General features: G+C 36.5%; 1 protein-coding gene across 9 annotated transcripts in view; it reads right to left on the bottom strand.

The window, feature by feature from the left end:
• Robo1 (roundabout guidance receptor 1) overlaps positions 1-24,099 on the bottom strand; it is a 1,008,387-nt gene that overhangs the window by 709,987 nt on the left and 274,301 nt on the right. The window contains exon 1 of one of the 9 annotated variants that reach the window (XM_075953628.1): positions 12,222-12,579. The exons of 6 other annotated variants lie outside the window; for them this stretch is intronic. In XM_075953628.1, coding sequence (XP_075809743.1) covers positions 12,222-12,330 — 109 coding nt within the window. In that variant the 5' untranslated portion in view covers positions 12,331-12,579. Of the gene's footprint in view, positions 1-12,221; positions 12,580-24,099 lie in introns of those variants that run through there. 2 more of the 9 variants (XM_075954051.1, XM_075953574.1) reach the window with 2 other exon arrangements.

The raw sequence follows: 24,099 nt of genomic DNA, 5'->3' as shown, positions 1-24,099 counted from the left end.
GGTATTTTTCAAAGTTTTATACTAGTATTTTGAGCTCCTTAAGTGCCTTTTCAAAGTGTCTTTCACATCGAAATAATGCCCTGCAGTGATACGAACATAACTCATGTACTTATGCAAGCATACAACAGCCTTTGTTTACTGATACACTAGTCTATTTCTATCACATACATTTTGATTTATTTTCATCTTTACATATAACTTGACTTTAAGTGTGTGATTTTATATTCCATTTGAGAGTATAATTCTTAAAATACAAACTTGTTATCTTTCTCAAAATTTATAATGGCATTTTACAGGATGTATGGCGGGATAGAGAAAATAAACATAAATAGCATTAGTCATGTTTGATTTGTGTTAGTTTTTGCAATACGGCAGAAATCGTTTATTTAATTAAAGATAGTTTTGTAAGCCTATTGTCTCTAAATCAACTCTTCTCTTTATTTAAAGGTCATAATAGACAGACATCAGCCCTCTTTTTGTATAATGTTTAAGTTACGGTCTCCAGTTGAACACTGGGCTGGGCAGGGTACCAACTGAGAAATAGGTTGTCAGGAGAAGTTATGTCCTTGTCGGTAAAACACACAAATATGTACTTATAATAAATACTTAGGTGTTTTAGAAGGAAGGTAAATATTAATGTTGTTTCTAGTGTCAGTGTTAAGAATTGTACTGCCACAGGCTAAGTCACCAATGTTGAAACATTTTTGTGTCAAACGTTTACAATATTGTGAACTTTCATGACTTGTGCAGAACAACAGCGAGATTATGGCAGTCTCACCACACACATTCACACACACAAAGGTTTTGGGTTTGGACCTTGGGACATTTGTGTCATGGCCCCTTCCTCCTATAGCCTTTCGCTGATAAGATGGTTTTGAAAATAACGGAAGTTTCAGAACTTTTCCCCTCTCAAATTAAGTTTAGAGTTAGACTAGTGTGATTTTTTTTTTTAGCTGCAAACAATTCTCCTGTGACATTGTTGGTTTTTCACAAAGGTGTTCTTATGACCTCATCACTGTATGTTTGGGCTAAGGGGCCACCAAAATGCTGATGATAGTCTCTTGCTCTTGCCCAATCCACTTCTCAATCATGCATTCTTAGGACTCATAGACACTCCACTCCTTTCCTGTGTCGCACATATTTTATTCTGATGACAAAACTTTAAGCAAGGTTGGACAATTTACTGCTAATAATTTCATGACTTCTTTTCCTCATGGCAAAACTAAGGGGTGAAGCGAAAGCTACACTGTTGGGAACCTGCTCCCCATTATCTCACATCAGTGAAATGGCGCTGAGCCTGATATGCAGTGTAAAAGTCTTAACGGTCAGGGTGTTAACCAGACTCCAGGGAGTAAATGTGGCTACTTTGGCAGGGCTTTTGGACAAATTACAGTCGTGATAGAGCCCACACCTTTTCGAGGCTTGCTATTCTCTTTCATCGGAGTGTCCAAAACTAACTTGAGTGCTTGCACATAAATTTTTTTACTACTCCTGTAGCCTAAGAACCATTTCAAATGGCTCATAATAGGGGATTTCTAAGTACTAGAGAACAGCAAAATTAGAAATGTTTTTAAAAATAATAAATTCTCCAAAAATCGTTGTGTTCCTTGGTATATATTGGTTTTATTAGATGGAAAACATCTACAAATTAAAATTTTATATTTTTTAAATCAAAAATATTTGGAAAATAGTGGTCAACTAGCATAAACTATGTAGTCCAATTTATTGGATCACAACTGTACAAGGAAAGCAAGATGCAGAATCATATATAGACCATTGGTTACTCTTCAGATAGCTGCACAAACCTGTCAGCTTAGAAGTTGAATTTGAAGTTATCATGAACAAGATGGTTAAAGGCATCATTGTGGAATAACTTATTCATATCTCTGGAAGAAAAACTACGTTAAATGCCAGATTTGCTACTATGCATAAGGCTTTAGAATTTTACAATGTGGATCTCATTAAATTTTCACCTTTCCATAACACTTGTACACATTTAAGGGCTATCGGTTATTATCAAAATAGAATCAAAGTTACTGTCATTTTTGCTGTTTGAAGCCATATGTCTGCAGAGTTTGAACCTTTAAGTATGGGCTCTTTGAGAATGGATTACCTGGGAAATTGCTTTTCTATTCGTGTGTGTGACAGCTGACTTCAGCTGTTTTCTTAAGCACCTACGGAACAGCTGGACGCTTTCTAGTGGTCCATAGAGTTGAAGCTAAATGAATTGGAATGTTTGCGACCAAGGAATTTCCTCTTCCCTCATTGCTAGAGTTTTATATTGTTGACCTTTGCGGCACAGTGATCGTCTGTTCTGCCCATTCTGCATACGATGCAGATATTAACACAACTATATCCACCACACAAAAATGCAAAACCGGTAAGTTCTAATGTGAAGCATGAGCCATAGCCGACCATAGAGTGTGTATCTGTCATCTGGTGTTTGTGTTCACTCTCAGACAACAATCACAGTAATATAGAAAAATGAAGGTTGATTTTAGTTTCTGAGAATACATAAATTGGTTTACTGAAGGTGCTCTTATTCTGGTGTAAATTAAGCCCAGTTTTCTGTACAATGAGGTGTTAAAAGTTTGGGATGTAGGAAGCAAAGGACTGTGCTGCTTGTGTTCCTAACTAGAGTTACAGAGAAACAGTTCCACAGTTTGTAATCCATATTCTTACTATGCTCATTAAAATGTTAGTTACTCTATTATTGTGTGTGTGTGTGTGTGTGTGAATGTGGGCACTTGTTTGGCATGGCATATGTGGGGCCAGAGGATATTTTCTGGATTGCTTTCTCCCTTTTCACCCTTGGATCCAGGCACTGAACTGAGATCTTCAGGCTTGTGAAACAAACTTATTCCCACTGTTTCATCTTGCCAGTCCATAGTAATTATGGACATTCGATGAATTAAAGAATCAAATGGAATTATTGGTGTTTTTGAGAATATTATAATCACTTATGAGTATCAAATGGTTTAACTTTCAGGGCAACACCTTTTACCATCCATTGTTCATTTGAAATTATGGTCTTTTATTTCAATTCTCTACACTTACAAAGAATGTGGGACTGAAAAAAAAATGACTTCCAAACCATCACACTGCAAAGGACTGTGAACACAAAACATTAAATCATGCACTTGAAATTTTGCTATGAAATATTGCATGTTTTATAACTATCATGCTATAAAGATAATCCTGCTTTTATGACCACTGGTAAAGTAATGCATGCGCTCTCTATCCTTTCTTAGCTGAAGGAGGCTCAGGTGATGACAGGAAGATACGCGCCGAGAAAGGAGTAGCGACAGTTATGTACTATGTCATTTACTACTATGATTTTATTATCAAGGAAGCTCATGCTGCTTCCCTTGCAGGGATACACCACTTCTGGGGATGCTGACTGGTAAATTTTATTACCTTCTCATCTTATTTAAGTGACTGCATTGCCCTATGGCCTTCACAGCATTGCACTATTTGGATTTTCTTCTTTACTCATTGGATCTCTCCACTTGATGTTTTGCCAATACAAAAATCTATTGGTTTCATGAAAATCTCATTATCTATTCAAAACTATAATATTATATTTTTACTGGGTTAAAAAGAAGGGGCGGTGGCTTAGTGGAGTAGGGGGAACACTCATCCATTGCTGATGTGAGCACAAACTCTCAGGTACTCCTTCAATCCCAGCACTCGGGAGGCAGAGGCAGGCGGATCTCTGTGAGATCAAACTACAAGAGCTAGTTCCAGGACAGGAACCAAAAAAGCTATGGAGAAACCCTTCAATGCGGAATTCTACCAGAACTTCCAAGAAGAGCTAATACCTATACTCCTTAATGTATTCTACAATATAGAAACAGAAGGGTCATTACCTAATTCCTTTTATGAAGCTACAGTTACTCTGATACCAAAACCACACAAAGACTCAACCAGGAAAGAGAATTACAGGCCAATCTCACTCATGAACATCGACACAAAAATCCTCAACAAAATACTGGCAAATCGAATCCAAGAACACATTAGAAAAATTATCCATTATGATCAAGTAGGCTTCATTCCTGAGATGCAGGGCTGGTTCAACATACGAAAATCTATCAATGTAATCCAGCATAAAAATAAACTGAAAGAAAAAAAACCATATGATCATTTCATTAGATGCTGAAAAAGCATTCGACAAAATTCAACATCCATTCAAGTTAAGAGTCTTGGAGAGATTAGGGATACAAAGGTCATACCTAAATATAATAAAAGCTATATACAGCAAGCCGACAGCTAACATCAAATTAAGCGGAGAGAAACTCAAAGCCATCCCGCTTAACTCAGGAACACGACAAGGCTGTCCACTCTCGCCATACCTCTTCAATATAGTGCTTGAAGTTCTAGCAATAGCAATAAGACAACATAATGGGATCAAGGGGATTCGAATTGGAAAGGAAGAAGTTAAACTTTCGTTATTCGCAGATGATATGATAGTGTACTTAAGCGACCCCCAAAACTCCATCGAAAATCCAAAAATAAAAAATAAAACACAAAAAACAAATATAAACATTTTCTTTGTTTCTAAAACAACAACAAACAAAACAAAACAAAAATTAAAACAATAAAACGATTACCAATGACATTCTGTTATGTTCATAGACCATTACTTTGCTTAGCCATTATCATCAGAGAAGCTCCCTCTTGCAGCAGATGGAAACACACCCATAGCTGGTTGAGAGACCTCAGCACAGTCAGCACTAAATAGTATTGTCTTCATCAAATTCCTTCCCCTAGGTTTCGTTAGAAAGGGCTGAACCTGCAGAACAGGCTGTTTAAAGACTTTAAACTCCAGAGGGCTTGGAAAACACCAAGGAAATGCATCCTTATGCCCACAGTAGGCGTGACACATACAGACTCAGAGAGACTGAGGCAGCATGCAGAGGGCCTGCCAGCTTTGTACTATATGGGTCCTAGAGCTGTAAGAAGTGGACAAATACCGGAATCCCTACCCAGGAGTTATCTACAAATGATAAGCACTTTCAAATGAAAAGTCATTTTTCTCCAGCTTAGTTTTACTGGGGAAACAAACTACTCTAATGGCCACATGCCCAGCTGTAGATGGCCCACAGAAAACAAATTCAAAGCTATCTTTAGAAGCTCATTGTCTCACAATGCTGCATCAGGATATATTTTTTATTTTTACTTTATTTTATTTATTTATATACAGGTTTTGCATATGTGTTATGACTTTCCCTTTTGCCTTGTTTTATTTTCTAAAGACTTTTCACGTGTGTTATGGCTCCCATTTTTTGTTTTGTTTTATTTATTTTTGTGGGACTACTGGATGTGGGAGCCAGTGTGTCTCTTTCACTCTACCTGTTTCTTGTTAATTATCTTGGACTCCATGCTCAGCATGAGCATGAAGGACGGTGAGGAATACTGAGAACTCAGGAACAGTCGCGGTGGGTTTTTGATCCTACTGCACGTGCTGGCTTTGGGGGAGCCTGGGCGGTTTGGATGCTCACCTTTGGAGACCTGGATGGAGGTGGGCGGTCCTTGGGCTTCCCACAGGTCAGGGAGCCCTGATTGCTCTTGGAGCGGATGGGGGAGGGTGACTTGGTCGGGGGAGGGGGAGGAAGGTGGGAGGCGGTTGGGGGGAGAAGGCAGAAATCCTTAATAAATAAATAAATTAATTAATTAAAAAAATAAAAAAAAGAAGAAAAACAAAAAAAATTATCTTGGACTCTTTTACTTCTGGTTGTTTCATCCTATTTTGAGGTTTAAAGATCTATTTCATTTTATTATTAACCCTTAGATGCATGTCTGGTTTTTAATAAGAGACAGAAAGGGTGTGGTGGATATGAATGGGAGTGGAAGTGTAGAAGAACTGGGAGGAGTAGAAAGAGGGGAAACTGTATTCAAAATATACTGATGAAAAATTTTGTTCAATGAAAGAACAAAATGGGGGGACTGAGAAATGACTTATTTCCTTGTGACTTTATTGTGGACTGAACATACTATATCTTTCTTAAAGATATTTCTAAAAGTCACGAAATGTGCGTGGCTAAGAAAAATAAGTAGAACAAACAAAAAAGTTAAACAATTACTTATTTTCATAAAAGATAAAAAATTCTCATCCAAATTTCCCAAGTTTTAACTCTTGGCCATAGAAAGATAAGCAATGAGCTATTTCAGAGTACTGAGCTTTGTGGATATCAGTACACATTTTCGCTAATAAAGAGGAAAAGGATATTAATACTACATAAATTTTCTAAATCTTTGGAAACTGTATCCTAGAGGATGTCAGAACATTTCTGAAAAACCTTCTCTGAGTTTGTGTAATATTCAGAACAATTCTCTCTTCCTTTATTTTATGTCTCACATAAGAATGGAAGCAGGTGGCTAAAGATAGCTATAAAGAGTTCATTTGAGAACTTGGGGTGAGATGTCTAAAATAAACCATTAAAAGAAGAAATGTATTTTATGTATCATAGACTATTATTTTTTTCCAAGAGAATAGATTTGGTATCTTACAGGCAAAGATACAATGATGTGTGTGTCTGTGTGTGTTTGTGAGCGCGTGTGAGAGAGAGAGAGAGAGAAAGAGAGAGAGAGAGAGAAAGAGAGAGAAGAGAGGTTTATGGGGTTGGGTTTGTGTGAATATGTATGTTGTATGCATATATGCTGTATTGTAAGGCGCATCTATGCTAATGTCACTGGCATACAGAAGCTAGAGAAGATCATCAGTTGTCATTCTTTGTTAGTGTCTCCCTTACCAACTTGAGGCAGTGTCTCTCACTCTACCTGAAGCTGGCCATTCAGGCTTGGCTGGCTAAGAGCAAGCTGCCGTGAACTGTCTACCTTTGCAAAGGCAATGCTGGGGTTGCAAACTCCATTGCTTGGAGATACTGGGGACTCAAATTCAGATCTCCATCGTGCATTTAAAGTGGTCTAATGAACACACACACACACACTTGGTTTTTTAATACAGGATTTTTTCTGTGTATCTTTGGCTGGCCTAGAATTCACTCTGTAGACCAGGCTGGCATCAAACTCACAGAAATCAGCCTCCCTCTGCCTCTGGAGTGCTGAGGTTAAAGAAGTGTGCCATTGTCACTCTGCTTGTTTAAACTATTTTTATTTTTCCCTTTTCTATTAGGATCAATGAACTGGACCAAATTGGCTTTACTATTTCCTATTTGGATGTAACATACTTGAATCTTCAATCTCCAGTTGTAGTGTCCTGCTCTCGCTTTCATCCGTCTCCTTCCTTCACCTCCAAATCCTTGTGTCTTTTCTGTACCTCTATTGTGTGTGTGTGTGTGTGTGTGTGTGTGTGTGTGTGTGTGTGTGTGTGTGTATGGATATATGCATACAAGTACCAGAGCCAGTGCCCTTGTGGACCAGAGGCAACAGATCCCTTTGTAACAGGAGTTACAGGGCACTGGAAATTGAACCCAGGTTCTCAGAAAAGCAGTATGTGCTGAGCTTTCTTTCCAGCAATGTTTTCAAAGTTTAGAGTAAGAGTAAAGTTAATGTTTACAATATTTAGTAAAAGGTATTTGAAATTTCTTTACCAAGGTTTTAATACTGTGATCCATGTATATTTTTCTTTATAAATCACTGCTATATTTCTATAAAATTTTACGTTTTTTCAGCAAATTAAATAGGGAGATGAGACAGAATCAGCAACATATTTATAATACTCTAAAGGATGTAACAGAAGAGTACTTTGTTTCATTCGGTGATAACTTTCCTCAAGTGTCCTTCTCTGCTTAGACTTTTATTTAACAAATATTACTTAGGAAATATAAATCATTTCACTAGTAGATAAAATGCCAGTGTTTTTGTCTTGCACTGTATATGTTTAATTTAGATAAAAAATCAAATTCTCAATTACATTAAATGCTTTATAATCAAGTCATTAAGTTTTTATTGTAATTTTTGCTTTAGGCAAGCATTAACTTTTAAAACAGAAAGAATTTAAAGGTAGTATTATTGTGTAAACAGAAAAAATAGTTTGATGGATTGTGAAATTACTGCTCATCTGTTGTTAGTGTTTTCTCTGAGGGATACTTTGTGTTTTTTGCTATAGTGTTGAATATATATATATATTCATATATATATACATCTAATATATAATAATTATATAGCTATTAATATATTTGATGTTTACAAGGCAGTTTGATGTATGTGTGTACATATATACACATACTCATAGATCTCTGCAGCTCTTGGTTGTCACCAGTGAATCTCACTATTGTAGTTAACCTAGTTAATGCTGACACTCACAGCTGATATAAATGACTGTGAAGTGTTCAGTTCTGAAGGAGACACCCCCTCCCCAAGTTTCCCTGGCTCAGGGACCATTGCAGGTGGGGCAACAGAAAGAGTGGGAGGTTGAGAAAGGCTGCTGTGGTCATGTGTTCTGAGAGCATGAACTCACTGTGATGATAGCTACCTCACAAGACCCCAAATACACCAAAAATGAGATTTCGAGACAGAATTTTCTCTTGTATTTCAGGCTGGCTTCCAACTTGAATGCAACACTACTCCAGGTTTCATGCCTGTTTTGAAGTCTTGCTTCTGTTTGAAAAATAAGCTATGTAAAATCAATTATAGCTGCTTGAGTTTATATATTTTACACTTGAACTGTTTTGTTACAATGGATATTCTTTTGGATATCACTGTATATTAACAGTATATCTAAATAAAATCATAATCAGTAAAGTTATATATTAAAAATAAATGACATGTCAATTTATGCTGTTCTTATCTTTAGCTACTTAAAGAATATATTAATGATTTCAATGAGTACTATACTAAAAAAGTAAAAATACATCAGCTTTAAGTTGTAGAAATGGCTATAATAATTGTCTAAGTATTTGAATATTTCAAAGTTCATAAATAAAATATGATTAAAAATTAAGTCTCTGACAGATAAGATCTAGAAATTAGATTTCAGGGTGGTATGTCTATAGATAAGCATGGATTCTTTCTTAAAAGCAAGAAAATATAACTATTTCTTCAGACAATCAGATATATACTATGAGCCCTGAGTTGATATTCTCTAAAAATTAGTCATTATGATTAAGATTTATGTTGATATTTATCACTAATATTTTAATAGACTCTCTAATTCTTAGTTTGCTCTTAAGTTGAGCTTCTATCTAAATATGTATCATAAGTTCCCTTCTTTGGATATCTATTGTAGAGTATATGTTTTATACCACAATTTGTGATCAGGATCTACTGTTTTGTATCTAGAGAAGTTCTCTTATTGGAAATTTTTCATAAATTCCTCACCTTTTCTTGCCTGATCTCTTCTGTTAAGGGACATGTTTGATTGCTCAGTTGTTTCTTGGTGGTTCATTTTGAATGCAGAAGTAACAGATCCTGTTATTTCCTTTGCCATAGAGACTATAACCACATTTTGTGGACATTCTACTTCTATGAAAATTAAATAATTTATAAACTTAAATTAAATGTCTACACTTAAAACAAGTCTTTGATTACATTTCTTTCCATTTCCCCATTAACACTCCTAATTCTTTCCCATCATATTTACCTAAATATATTGTTTGCAATGTATTGGTAATTTGAAATGTTTGTCTCCTATGAGAGACATTTATGTCTGTTCAATTAGAAAGAAGATTTTGAAAGTGCATTTCTCAAGGAGTTGCATTTGAATATCCCAGAAAAGATTCACCTGAGGATCTTAAATGTCGCCTCAAAGCTGAAAGGACAGCTGTAGTGTGGGTCCTCGAGGAACATTTTCTCACTGAGGGAAATTTTTGTCATGGTTGAGCATTGACTGATGGAGGTGGGTCTTGTATCTTTTCTGTTGCTTTCATTGGTTAACTAATAAAGAAAACTGCTTGGCCTGATAGGACAGAAAATTAGGTAGGCAGAGTAAACAGAACAGAATGCTGGGAGAAAGAAGCCAAGTCAGTCAGTCGCCATGATTCTCCCACTCCAGACAGATACAGGTTAAGATCTTCCCTGGTAAGCCACACCTCGTGGGGCTACACAGATTATTAGAAATGGGTGAGATCAATATGTAAGAGCTAGCCGATAAGAGTCTGGAACTAATGGGCCAGGCAGTGTTTAAAAGAATACGGTTTCCGCGTAATTATTTTGGCTATAAAGCTAACCGTGCAGGCGGCCGGGTGCCAGGAACATAGCCCGCCGCTCCTCACAACAATTGACTTCATTTAAGTAGTGATGACAGAGTTGCATCTGAACCTTTCTACCAGGTGAACATTGCTGAGCAAGACATTTAACCTTGGGTATCAGAATAATGGTTGATATTCCTTGTCAGATTCACTTGGAATCACCATTGTGCATGCTTGTGAGGGTGGATCTGCTCTGAATGTGGGTACCATTCTCCATAGACTGGAGTTATATTCTAAAAAGGAGGGTAGTAGCTAAACCCCAGAATTTATTATTTTCTGTTTCCTGTCTGCAGTCCTTGTGTGACCAGCTGCCTCATGATGCCACTACCACGGACACTTTCAAGCCTTTCCCACTTTGGTGACTGTACCGTGCTAAATCAGAAGTCAGACTAATTTCATTTCCCTTAAGTTTCTAGTTCCTCAGCCTTTGGTAACTCTGGGAAGAAAAGTTAATAATGCAATAAATTTTCATGTCTACATGGGGTATCATGTGTTCTAAAATTATCATGAAGGATTTGCCACCTTACGAAAAAAATATGGATAAATAAGAAATACTATCAGTTCTATTAGGACTGATGTGATTTAATTTAATTTTAAGATGTAGAATAACTCTTAAGAACCCTGACATTTGGAGACAAATGCACTCTATGATTTTCTTCTAATGCATAATAGGCATATACCTTTGCCCTGAAGATACTGAGGCCATATGTATATCCATAACACAACTGATCAGAATAAAATTTTTTTTCATACATTCTGGGTAACATAAATGTATGACCTACATATCTGCCTTTATAATATAGACAATAAAGAAATCAAAAGGAACAGAATGAGAGGAAAATGCACAAAAATCCAGTGAGGATTTAGAGCTGAGAAATTTAGATGAAAATACTGTAAGTTTGTTCTAGGATATCTCCAGCCTGTCTTATTTACTGGCTCCATTGCTCTGCCCTTCACGAATATCACATTCAAGTCAAGTCAGTAGGACTGAGCATAGCATGACTAAGCACAATGAAAACAAAAGCTGTAATATCAACAATTAGCTTCCAGATTTCTGAAAACAGGGAGAAATTTAATAAAAAAAAGTTACTGACTATCATACATCTTTTGAACATTCATATTCAAAAGCAGCATTAATTTCTTCACATCAGTTCTTGGATCCATTTATACCTTTCTTTTTAAAGGTAGATATAAAAATAGGGACTTTGGGAATATACTTCAAAACTTGGTGAAAAGTGCTTATACAAACAGCATGTACCTGTTCACAGGTAAATGTATCTGTTCATGTGTGTACATGCACACACACATATACACAAGCACACACAATATCTTATGATACCCTGTGACATAATAAAAGTAGAGAAAGTATTGTGTGTTTGGACTCAATAGTGCAGGTCCACATCAAATCTAGTTCTTCCGTTTAACACCAGAAATAGTTTTATATATACAGCATAAACTGGTACTTTAAATAATAAATAAGGACAGAAACAAACTTCATAGTGATGTAGGGTTGGGCTTGCACATCCACAAGGAAAGAATCAATAAGTTAACGATCCTGGAGTGTAAAAGGTTTGCTAACTCCATAATAACAAAGAATCAATGCTTAATTATTCAAAGCAAAGTTTTTATAATGTTTTCAATATCTGTTTCCTTTCCAATCACCCACGTACCAAAGTGCATAGATATGAGTTTTCATTACATAGCTATTGTTTTGATAGTCACATAAATATTTGCAACACCTTTGCACTTCATAGATGGGTGGGGATTATAGTACACGTCCTGAGGACCTATCAGTCAAAGTCTTCCTAAGTGCTGGAAACTGTAAGAGTTAAAAGGAAAAAACAAAACTCCTTGTAATATAAATTAGAACAATATTGCCACTGTGTAGCACTTGGAAGGTGGAGCCCATTTATTCTGCATGCATATTTAATGTGAAAAATTATTTTTGCATCCTAAAACAACCTCTTGAAATGCCATAGACAAAATGCTAGGCAGACCAGACGCATTCCTAATCAGAAAGAAGAAAGAAGAAAAGAAATGAACCAACAGTAACAGAATCTGGGTACTCACGGATCTTTTCACCTCTCCACCTTGACCCAGCTTTCATTCTGCCGGAGATACCCACAGGAGAAGCTATTTCAGCCATTGAGAACAGCAGCATCAGTAACAGCACAGCCATGCCAGGTAAAAATAACCTCTGTGGAGAGTCCTGTTGCAGACGAACCTGAGGGCTCTTATGGAGAATAGAAACCTGGAGCTAATCCTGTCATTTCAGTCACCAGAAGTGTAAATATGCTGCTATTCTGTACACTTCAAAAAATAACACAGGTATGCCCATCTCAGCCTCTGTTTGATTTGTGCAGGAATGCTTTTCAAAAAGGCCCCCCAAACTAGAAGAGACGTACAGCGTCCCTCTATACATAAGCACAGATGTGAGGAGAGAGACGCTGACAGTTTTCTGTGTCTTTCTGCAGCCACCAGTTCCTAACCGGCTTCTGCCATCCCTCACTTTTTTCCAAATGTTTGTCAACATCTTTCATAACATGGTTAAGAGAAAAAAGCTGAGATTTCTGCATTTTCCCACTTACCCATTCTGTACCACTGATTATAGTACTTGACGAAACTGAGTATTTAATTTTGGCACTGCAAACACACCTCATTTCAAACAGAGGTGGTTGTTAAGACAGGGGGGAAAAGCCCTCACTTGTGCTCAGAGCTCTATCTAAACTAACATCTTTGAGAAGGGATTAGATGTATAAATATTGGCTGCCGAGGGATGATAAAAATACCTCTGAAAAGTGGGAGTGGTAAACAACCATCCTTCATACTCAGCCTGCTCTGTTCGATTTCTCTATTCAGAGAATAATATATAAAGACACTCTGACAGAAATTTCTCAGCTCTGAGAAGCAGGCAAAATGTAGTGTGCATGGCACGTTCTGGGATCATCTGCAGTGCATCACAAACACTCGTTTGCTTTGTAAATACATGTTGGTATCTTCCAACTCTCTGCTTCCTGCATAATGATTTTTATCACTTTATAAGCTGAGCAGAATTTTCATCAAATCAGATTTTTTCTGCTTTAAGATGAAGTCTTTTTCCTGTGGGCAAATGGAAATGTTGCCTTGAATTATTTTTGGAACTACTCTGTAATGACATAGATGCTTGCATTCACTTTGGGACATACTTATTTACTTTTAGTAATAAACTAATTTTATGCTCCCAAAAAATGATTCCACAAAACACATGCTAATATTTAATAAGGACATGAAGCTATTTTCAGATACGTCTGCACGCATAGTAATACTCTCTAACCTGGAGGAGTTAACACAGCTGCCAAGACAGCTTTCTAAAACAAATACCTGATGACTTGCAACTTATGATTCTGTTCTGGTTCTACAGCTGAGGAAAATTAAAGATTTCTAGAAGGCAAGCAGGTAGATAGATAGGCAAAATAGGTTTGGTATAGGACAAGAGTTGAATATGGGGATTGTGGCTATACTCAGAGATAGCTCTATGAATGGTGAAAGGAGCCACTTAACGTCAGTTGAGTGTTCCTGAGTGTGTTTCTTAATCACAATTGTCTGAAATCTTAACTTATAAATAAAAATTAAAAAATCTAATGGTTATGCAGAATCTCTTCTGAAATTATAAGCAAGGTATATAAATAAAAATATTTTAATTGTAATACCAACTCAAATAATCAAGAGGCTTTGATTCAATAAATATTAGTCTCAACAATTGAGAAAATTAAGCAGGAAGAATTTCGAGTGCCTGAACCAGCTTGACTATAGAGGGAGACCCTGTCTCACCATTTTGAACCATCTTGGCTACAGAAGGAGACTGTGTCTCAATATAAAATAAATGAATAAACAAACAAATGAATAATGATTTTGAAAATATCAGTTATGGTATTAATAGCCTTTTCATAAAGTAAAATCAATGGGATACGTAGACACATACCTATTCATATTGTTCAACAATATTTTGTGATCATGAGATAAGCAATCTGGAAGACTCATCACTAATTTAGGATTCCCCTCTGTATACTGTGAATATCATTGATTAATAAAGGAACTGCTTTGGGCCTACATCAGAGTTATAGGGGAACAGAGCTAGGCTGGGAAAACAAAACTGAATGCTGTGAGAAAGTAGGCAAAGGTAAGGTGAGTCATGTAGCCACAACTTTAGCCGGTAAGCCACAGCTACATGACAAAACACATATAAATTGTAAGGGAAGCCCAGCCAATCACCTTGCTTGAAGGGCAGGATCCCCTGAGGATATTATTTACTTATAAATATTGCAGGTGTGCTCCCGCCTCCCCTTCTGCTTTCCTGTTCTCTGCGGGAACCTCGATTTCGTAAGTCCTCTCTTTATTAAAGCTGAATATTTTATTATAAATTCTGTATGCCGTTAATTTACACTGTAACATTTTGGCGCCCAACGTGGGGCTTTTTTGCCTCTGCACCTGAGCGCTGCTCCGAGGAGCTGCGCCTCAGATTTGGCTTTGAACTTTAGATTGAGAGAACACCCAGCACACAATTTTGTGTCGAGGCTCACTGCCTGGGTTCTATCTTTCCCAGCTCTTGTGAGCAAGTCAGCTAACGGAGCTGAGGAAGCGTGACTAGGCTCGTGCCTAGCCCATTAGCCCACCACAGCTTTCACAGCATGCTCCTGGCTTGCTTTTCCCTACCCCCATCCCATCCTGCTGTAACCACAGGCGCCAGCACCCACAGCACACAGCAGTCCACATTGCCATCAAGCAAGCTGTAGCACTTTACTCCAAATGCTCCATACAAAAGCTGTGTCTCCCACAGGAGGCAGACGGAGATCGTGATGGTGGCACAGCCCAGAAAGCTGGCATTTTAAAACAGCCAGTTTTTTCCTGATGCTGAGTCAGGACAATTTCTTTGCAGCACGCAACCCACAACTGGGTTAGATTAATATGTAAGAGTTAGCCAATAAGAAGCTCGAGCTAATGGGCCAAGTAGCAATTGAATTAATACAGTTTCTGTGTGATTATTTCAGGGCTAAGCAGCTGGGAGCTAACAAGCAGCCTATTACAACACATCACAACCTTGTGGACTCACAAGCAAACAAATATGTGTTCTGAAAAAAGGTATGTGTAAACCGAGACTGTACTTACATTTTCTGGCTTCCCAGACCCGAATAACCACACATAAACTGTTTTGATTGCAATACTGTTTGGCTGATAGCTCAGGCATATTTTTCTCTAGCTCTTAAATCTTAAATTAATCAATTTTTCAATTATTTTACATTTTACCACGAGGCTTATGGTTTGTACTTCTTGCTTCTTGGGAGCTACATGGCATCTACCTGACTCTGCCTTTTTTCTTCGTCTATCTCTGCTTGAATTTCCTACCTTGCTATATTCTGCCCTGCCATAGGCCAAAACAGCTTCTTTATTAATCAACAGTAGTAAATCATTTTCATGGCAGATTAGGGGAATCCCAAACCAGAAAAGAAAACCACTTATATTTTCTTTTTAATTACTTCCGTGAGGCATAGGTTCTGATTACACCAAGAAATCCTCCCTCCCGTTTTGCAAAAGAACATGAACTCTTCAAATAATTAGTTTGTTCTACTCATTATCAATTGTCAAAAATACTTTCTTTCCAACTCCAGCTGACACAATTCTGTTACTGTAAATAGAATAAAAGAAGTTCATCTTCTCAGTGTTTGCTAGGAAAAATTATCCATTTTTCTTATGTCTAACTCACCTTCAAGCAGAGAATTCAGAACATTAGTTTAAAGATTTGAGGAATTTGGGGCAGTTCATTGCTACTAAGAGACAGAGACTCACCTCTCCTTAGGGCCATTCCTGCTGAGGGGGAAGTTGTACATGCCCAAGGCCATAGCCAAACTAAGGCACATATGAGCAATAATAATTGGCTCAGTTACTTTTAAACAAAGTGTACACAAATTTGAGGGAGATATCTTCAGGGATCCTAGGAGATTTGGAGAGGAGAGAGAGGTTGTATATGATAAGACATATTGCATATGTGCATGGTATTGTCACAGACAAAATAAAATAAATAAAAAAGGTTTCTTCACAAACAGGCATATATATTTACCTATCACCTGGATGTGTGTTTTCTTGACATTATAAATTTAGTAATGCTTACTGTACAGAAAATAACATCTTCCACATTTTATTCTACTGATGTTATGCATTCTAATTTATTAAATGTGACTCTAAACCCCATAATAACTTCTTTCTTTGGTCATGCTCTATTTATACGTTTTTTTTTGTTCTTTTTATACTTTGGTTGCTGGTATTAGAAGATGTTACAGTTAACAGGGCACTTTATTCTCTACCAGTTATTTACACGTGTTTTTGTTCTTTTTGTACTTTGGTTGCTGGTATTAGAAGATGTTACAGTTAACAGGGCACTTTATTCTATACCTGTTATTTATACGTGTTTTTGTCCTTTTTGTACTTTGGTTGCTGGTATTAGAAGATGTTACAGTTAACAGGGCACTTTATTCTAAACCAGTTAAGTCAGTCATGTCAAGAAATAAAAGAAGCGTCCTGGTCTCCTCTAATCCATGCTGTGCTAGCCAAAGTCTAAAGCTCACTTTCTGCTGTATCTTGTAGATACATTGAGATACTTTGAAGAATGAATAATTTTAACAAGCTTGGATTAGAAGCATTTCAAGGCAAACTTTCAAATCTTCAAACTTTTAGCACAAACGCACTGGAAATTGCACGCACCTGGGCTCCGTTGGCTACAACTTTAGGATTTGGTAGGAAGTCAGCTGCTCGGCAGTCATATTCTAAAGTGAGTATGTTCAGATCTACTTCCACATAAAATACTCAATAGGCCAAATGCCTTTGGCATTGTATTGTTCTTCTTCTTTAAAGTACAGCTCAGACTCCCTGTGCTAACTCACCAAGGTCTGAGCTGCTCAGGAAGTGGAACCATGTGAAACTTATCAATGTGGTTGTGTGTGCCAACCTAAAGACTGTATCCTGATTCATGGAAATAAGTGGGAGGAATTAAAATCTGCTTGTCACATTCCCTCCCAACTGTTTCTCAGTACCCAGCTTGCAACTTTCAACCAATGGCTGAGGAATTATCAGGAATCAATAGGTGTCCATTCTTTCCTGAGCTTGGTGGTTTTATGTGAGGAAGGAGTAGGCACACAAAAATACCAGGTTTTAGTACATAATTTGAACATACGTCTCCAGTAAAAGAAAAGGGGTGAATTAAAAGGAGATTGTAATTGAGTTAAAGGTGTCTGTAAAAATGGTGTATTAGGCATAGATAAAATGGAAGAATAATCATACAACGCAAAGGTGGGAAAAGCATAAAGTAGATACACCCTAATAGAGATCAAATACAAACCATTCAGAAATAAAACATCTGGAGAGATGCTAACAATGGATGACTAAAAAGATAGGTAGGTAAGGCCCTTGGAACTGCAGAGAATTTGGAATTCAAATAGAGAGATTTAAGAGAATATGGAGACACACATTGCAATAAAGAGGATAATTTAGAGAGAATTTATGGGACCTAAAAAACTTAATTGAAATATCTATGTCTATAATAATACAAAGAAATGCTAATATGAATGGATTAAAAACTTGTTTTGCAAACAGCCTCAAGATGAGTTTATACTGTACATTTAATATGTTCTAGGGCAAGACTCCCATTTAAATAGACTTAGCCTTCAAGGGTAAAGAGATAATTCCTTTCTGTTTCTGTTTCTGTCTTTTCCAAACAGCTTTCTAAAATGAAATACATAGGCATTTCAAGGAAATAGAAAAAGAATGATGAAAGTTGTGTGAAGAGGAAATATATGTATCAATGTTTAAAAAATAATATTTTAAAAATATTAGAAATTAGCTTATGGCTGGGCGGTGATGGCACACGCCTTTAATCCCAGCACTCGGGAGGCAGAGGCAGGCAAATCTCTGTGAGTTCGAGGCCAGCCTGGTCTACAAGAGCTAGTTCCAGGACAGGCTCCAAAGCTACAGAGAAACCCTGTCTCGAAAAACCAAAAAAAAAAAAAAAAAAAAAAAAAAGCTTATGTCTAATGTGTCAACAACTCAACATAAGATCAGATACCACAAATGTGACAGAACAGAAAGTGAGGACTACTATTGAAATCATTGGCATAGGAAAAGAGCTTATGAACAAGACAGAGTGGTACAGGCATTAAGTCCAAAAATAAAATAAAAAAATATAATGAAATCAAAAAGCTTTTGCCCAGAAAAGGACACTATCATTTGAGCAAAGCAGCCAGATACAGAATAGGAAAAAAATCTTTATAAATTACACATCTGATAGAGGATTAGTATCTAAAATATACAAATAACTAAAAAACCATGACTATCATAAAACAAACTCTTTAAAAATGTGGATAATGGCAGAGGTTTGAAGGGGAGGGAAGAGAAAGGGAAGGGAGCAGAGAAAAATATATAGCTCAATAAAATCAATAAAATTTGGGGTATAGACCAAAACAAGAGTTCTCAAAAGATAAAACACAAATGTCTAAAATCACTTAAATATTCAACATTCTTAGTCATCAGGTAAATGCAAATTAAAACTGCTTTGAGATTTCATCTTATTCCAAACAGAATGGCCATGATCAATAAAATAAGTGACAGCTCATTTTGTCTAAGATGCATGGAAAGGGTGACATTTATTCATTGCTGCTGAGAGTGCCAACTGCTATAGCCACTAAAATTTCATGTGTAGAGTCCTCAGGAAATTGGGATTAGATCTTCCTTAAGATCCAGCTCTGAGACTCTTGAACATGTAACCAAAGGACTCTATATCCTACTGTAGAGACCCTTGATCTTCCATGTTCTTTGCTGCTGTAGTTATAATGGCCACAAAACCAGGAACATCCTAGATGTCCATTAACTGTGAGTGGAAAATGAAAATATGGTATACTCACCCAGTGGAATATTATTAAACTATAGCATTCAAAAATCTTAATTCTTAAATATGGAATGTTTGAATATTAAGCCACATGCTTAATATTTCAAATGATAAATCATTTGAAAAGTTAAAAGCTGTAACTGGAAATCATTTGAAAATCATTTAGTAATAGAGGGTAAAGAAAGTAAATTTTTTAATGCTCTGGAGGTAGAGTAGGCAAATGGATATATATTAAAAAGAAAATGGATTAAAATAGTTATTGTTATCTTCATGGGGAGATATAGGTCCATGCTCCAGGGTATAAATAATAGATAGTAATATGTTCTTGTACACACACATGCTTGAACACACACACGTGTGTGTATACACACTTGAAGGATTAAGCCCACAGGTAGCAAGAGAATGAATTCTGTTTAACAAAAACATGATTGAGCTTATAGGCCTAATGTTTCAAATTTCAGCTCAGAAGTATACAGCTGAGCTGCTTTTTGATTCCTTACTCTTAACAACATGAGATATAGAAATTTTTCATCTCAAGTTGTTGAAATCTGGGAGTAAATTTTATTCCATAAGCCAATGGTGGTAACACACACACACACTTGAGAAATAGAGGTAGGCGGATCTCTGTGAGTTTGAGGCCAACCTGGCCTACAGAGCCAGTTCCAGGACAGCCAAGGCTACAGAGAAAAACCCTGTCTTAAAAATTTTCTGGCTTTGTGGGAGCCTAGCCAGTTTGGATGTTCACCTTCCTAGACATGGATGGAGGGGGGAGGACCTTGGACTTTCCACAGGGCAGGGAACCCTGACTGCTCTTTGGATTGGAGAGGGAGGGGGAGAGAAGTGGGGGGAGGGGAGAAGGGTGGGAGGAGGGGGAGGGAAATGGGAGGCTGGGAGGAGGCAGAAACTTGTTTTTTTCCTTTTCTCAATAAAAAAAAATGTGTTTTTCTGATTCCCCCCCCCCAAAAAAAAATTAAACCAAACCAGACCAAATCAGACCAAAACAAATAAAAACTTAGTTTGTAACAATAAATAAAGGCCAGCTGGCCTGGGTCTGAAAAAGCCTGGGATAAAACCGGACTTGCTGAACACAGCGGACAATGAGGACTACTGAGATCTCAAGAACAATGGCAATGGGTTTTTGATCCTACTGCACGTACTGGCTTTGGGGGAGCCTAGGCAGTTTGGATGCTCACCTTACTAAACCTGGATGGAGGTGGGCGGTCCTTGGACTTCCCACAGGTCAGGGAACCCTGATTGCTCTTAGAGCTGATGAGGGACGGGGACTTGATCAGGGGAGGGGGAGGGAAATGGGAGGCTGTGGCGGTGAGGAGGCAGAAATCCTTAATAAATAAATAAATTTAAAAAAATTACCATACCTTGCATCTCTGTCTGTCTGTCTGTCTGTCTGTCTGTCTGTCTGTCTTCTTTTCACTCACTTCCTTCACTCTATGCATTTTATTCTCAATTCTCATTCCAGTTGTCTGGAAAACCATGACTGCCATTTTAGCATCTAATGACCACATTGCTATCTAATGTCTTTTTGCTGGAGTGGTAGCTGATAACTGATGTTATTAATGTGATACACAGCCAGCAGAGTTTCATTCTAATCAATCACATAACCCCTGGAAAATGCTTCATTATCACCATGATTTTCATGTTTTTAGTTAGGCATTTAGAACTCAATTTGAATAGCTGTTAACAGTTCCTAACTTTCCACACTGGCCAGATGGTCATGCACATTTTCTTATGGATCTGGATTTGTAAGGCATATTGAGTGAAGTCAAACTATTACCAAAAGAGAATACCACCCCATCTCATATAAATTGCATTCTTTGTAAGGGACATCTGTTAATCATGTCCCTAGATCAGTATCAAGTCCACCTTAGATTTTCTCAAATATTTCATATAGATGGTTAATGAATATGATGCTCATTTAAAAAGAACATCAATGCAGAGGAAGCACTCCTGCATGGTAGTGTCTTGTTACTTTTTTGCCCTCTTTCTTCCTCCATGTGGTCCTACATTTATCTCTTGTCCTGACTTTCCAGACGTATATAAATTGTTTTGTTTTTTATTACTTACTTTTTAAAAATTACTTTGTTTTAAAAGTCCTATATCATATTTAAAAATCAAATTACAAAATTGGTAGTGGTGCTGAACATTTGAGATGAACAAGAATTTAAAAGTTAACTACAATAATTTTCTGTCACATGAATTAATTCAGTAGTTAGATGTATTGATACATATGGCATAGAAGAAACTGGAAAAGTAACTTTATTATGACCCTAACATCCTGATCGATAAAAATTTCTCAGCCATGACACTCTCCCATTTTTTCTAGTATTAATTAGAATAGCTATTTATATGTAGTCTCAATAACTGTTTAATTGGATGAATAAATTAACAAGCAATAAAGTGAACTATTTAATGCAAATAGCATTAACACTATTTATTTTTAAGTTAGACATCTCACTATTTAATAGAATACCAGGAAGACTAAAGTATATACAAATGAGAACTTGAGATGCCCATTAAAAGGCAAGGACATTTTGTTCATTTGTACTAAAAGCATATCAGACACAAACACACTCATATTTCTGCAACTTAGCCACCCTGACTTCACGTGAATTCAGAGAAAGGAAAATATGGCAGCAAACCAGGAACTAAGGAATTGAAGAAATATTTAAAGCTCAAAGGGTTTGGAAACTCAATCATGTATACAGATCTATGAGATGACTTTGCTCTTGAGCCAATTTCACATTCTGTAGGGACCAGTAACAAGTGATTAGTGGTGTCACAGAAGTTGGCCCATGAGTAAAAATATGAGATAAGATTTAGATCACACTTGAAATAGAAGTTAGTATTATAGACCATATATGACCAATTTAAGGAGCAGATTCTAATCTGCGAAAAATAGAGAAATGGCATAGAAGATCACACGAGGAAGAATCATGATACTAATGAAAGCAAAGGCAAAGCAATGGCAAATAGACATGTTCTTAATAGTCAATAAACATGGACGATAATGCCTTTCTCATATACTTTCCTTGTACCTTTCATACATTAACATCACTCCAAAGTGTGCTTGATCAACACAACTGCCTTGATCTATCTTACATGGCTCTCATGCCTGCAAACTTTTTAAATATGAATAAACATTGCTGTGCATTCTAAATTAACTTCAACTGTGCTTCCAAATATATCATAAGAGGATCGAATAATAATTGCAAAATTGATTAGAGGAAATTGATTTTCATTCTGCAAGTTTCCTGAAGTATGCATCTGTATATGTGTTTGAGAAATCACACCAGAGTAGACATATGGAGGTCATAGGACAATTGTAGAGATCTGCCCTCTTTTTGCACCACATGGGTACTGTGGATTTAACTTAATTTGGCAATCATCACCCTAATCCAATGAGCCATCTTGCTGGCTCAGCCCTAACTTTTTATTAGTACCTTTGATATCTGGCCTTAACATCTTTTCATACTTTAATTCATACTATAGACTATGAGTATGATACACAGTGCTTCCATTATTCTCATTTTTTCTGATTTAATGTACAATCACACTTTCAGTTATCCACTGAAAAACAGAATATCATTGCAAACAAAGTAATTCTGCCATTAGAACAGTGATATAAATTCTTAAAAGTCTGAAAGCTATGTACAGCTTTGTGTGACATGAGTTAATTTTATCCATTCCATAAATAAAATTATTTTTCAACCTAAACAGGTGTTTCAGAATTCAAGAAACTCTGTAGTTTTAGAGCAGGAACAGTCAGGGATCTAATTTTATCACTGACAGCAGAAATGTTTGTATATTAAAAAATATTAAATGTCTAACAGCCTTATAAAGAGAAAAGATGCATTTCAATTTTACCCATTGGTTAAATGAGTAAACTCTTCAACCCTTGTTAGTAAAACTTATATTTCTGACAAATAAGTGCATTTTCTCAGCCAGATGCTGCTTTTCACTTGTGACTGTGGCTTCTTTGACAATTGCACAAGCTACAGATATGGCTACCAATAAGAAAGTTATGTTCTCCTGAATAACCTGGAGTCTCTGAAGATGAGAGCAGTACTTTCCTCAGTCCCACTTACATTCAAATATGAGGCAGTTTAGCCTTGTATGAAAAGTTTAAATCTATTTCTGTAATACTGAGTACATGTGATAAGTTATATATTTTGTTTAATTAACAGGTTTAACAAAATGACATCTCTACTTATTACAGTTGGACATTAAGAGACCATACAGCATATGTCCAGGTTGTGTTGGAGCTCATAATCTTGTGTCCCACGTAGTAGATAACAGGTCACATAATGGGGAACCAGTCTGTTGTAACTGACAGTCAACATCATTTGTCAGACAGGGGAGCAAAGTTTCAAAGGACCCTCTAGCTCAACTGATGACAATAGTGAGGCAAGAATCTGGGAGCAGACTTATTTCTGTTGACCCTGTCTGTGCTAATGGTTTTGCAATTTTTATCAAGCTCGTTTTTCTTCACTGTTGTGCTCATTAATATGATGATTAAAAAAATACCTGACCTGTAGAATGATTGGAAATATAGATGCATATAGATAAATATGCTAAAATATTAGCAAAAATAAAACAGACACTAATAATATGCCAAGGAATAATATTATCACTCTGTTGTTGATGTAATTTTCATAGAAAAAGAAAGAAAACATAAGTCATAGCAGTTTTTGCATAAAACCATGCTGATATGGAATTATGACTGAGGAGTAGTCATATTTATATGTTCCTAAGTTCAAGTTTTTAATTTGGCATTTGTCCTGTATTTCAAAGTTGCAGCCAATTTGCCAATTATTGTTATTAATATGCATTTACAATTGTTACTAATAATGATTGTATATAATAAAATAGTATAAATATTATGCATTATTGCATAATATTATGCAATATTTTTAATCTACATAACAAAATTAAACATTTGAATAATAGTTTGTACAGTAAACTAGATGCTAACTGTGTGACTGTGGTGGTTTGAATAGACATGGCCCTTATAGATTTGAA

The sequence above is a fragment of the Microtus pennsylvanicus genome, chromosome 1 (genome assembly GCF_037038515.1).
Source record: "Microtus pennsylvanicus isolate mMicPen1 chromosome 1, mMicPen1.hap1, whole genome shotgun sequence".
In the NCBI taxonomy this organism is placed as follows: Eukaryota; Metazoa; Chordata; class Mammalia; order Rodentia; family Cricetidae; genus Microtus; species Microtus pennsylvanicus.
The sequence above is the reverse complement of the archived record's forward strand: the minus strand, read 5'-3'. Positions and strand labels throughout refer to the sequence as shown.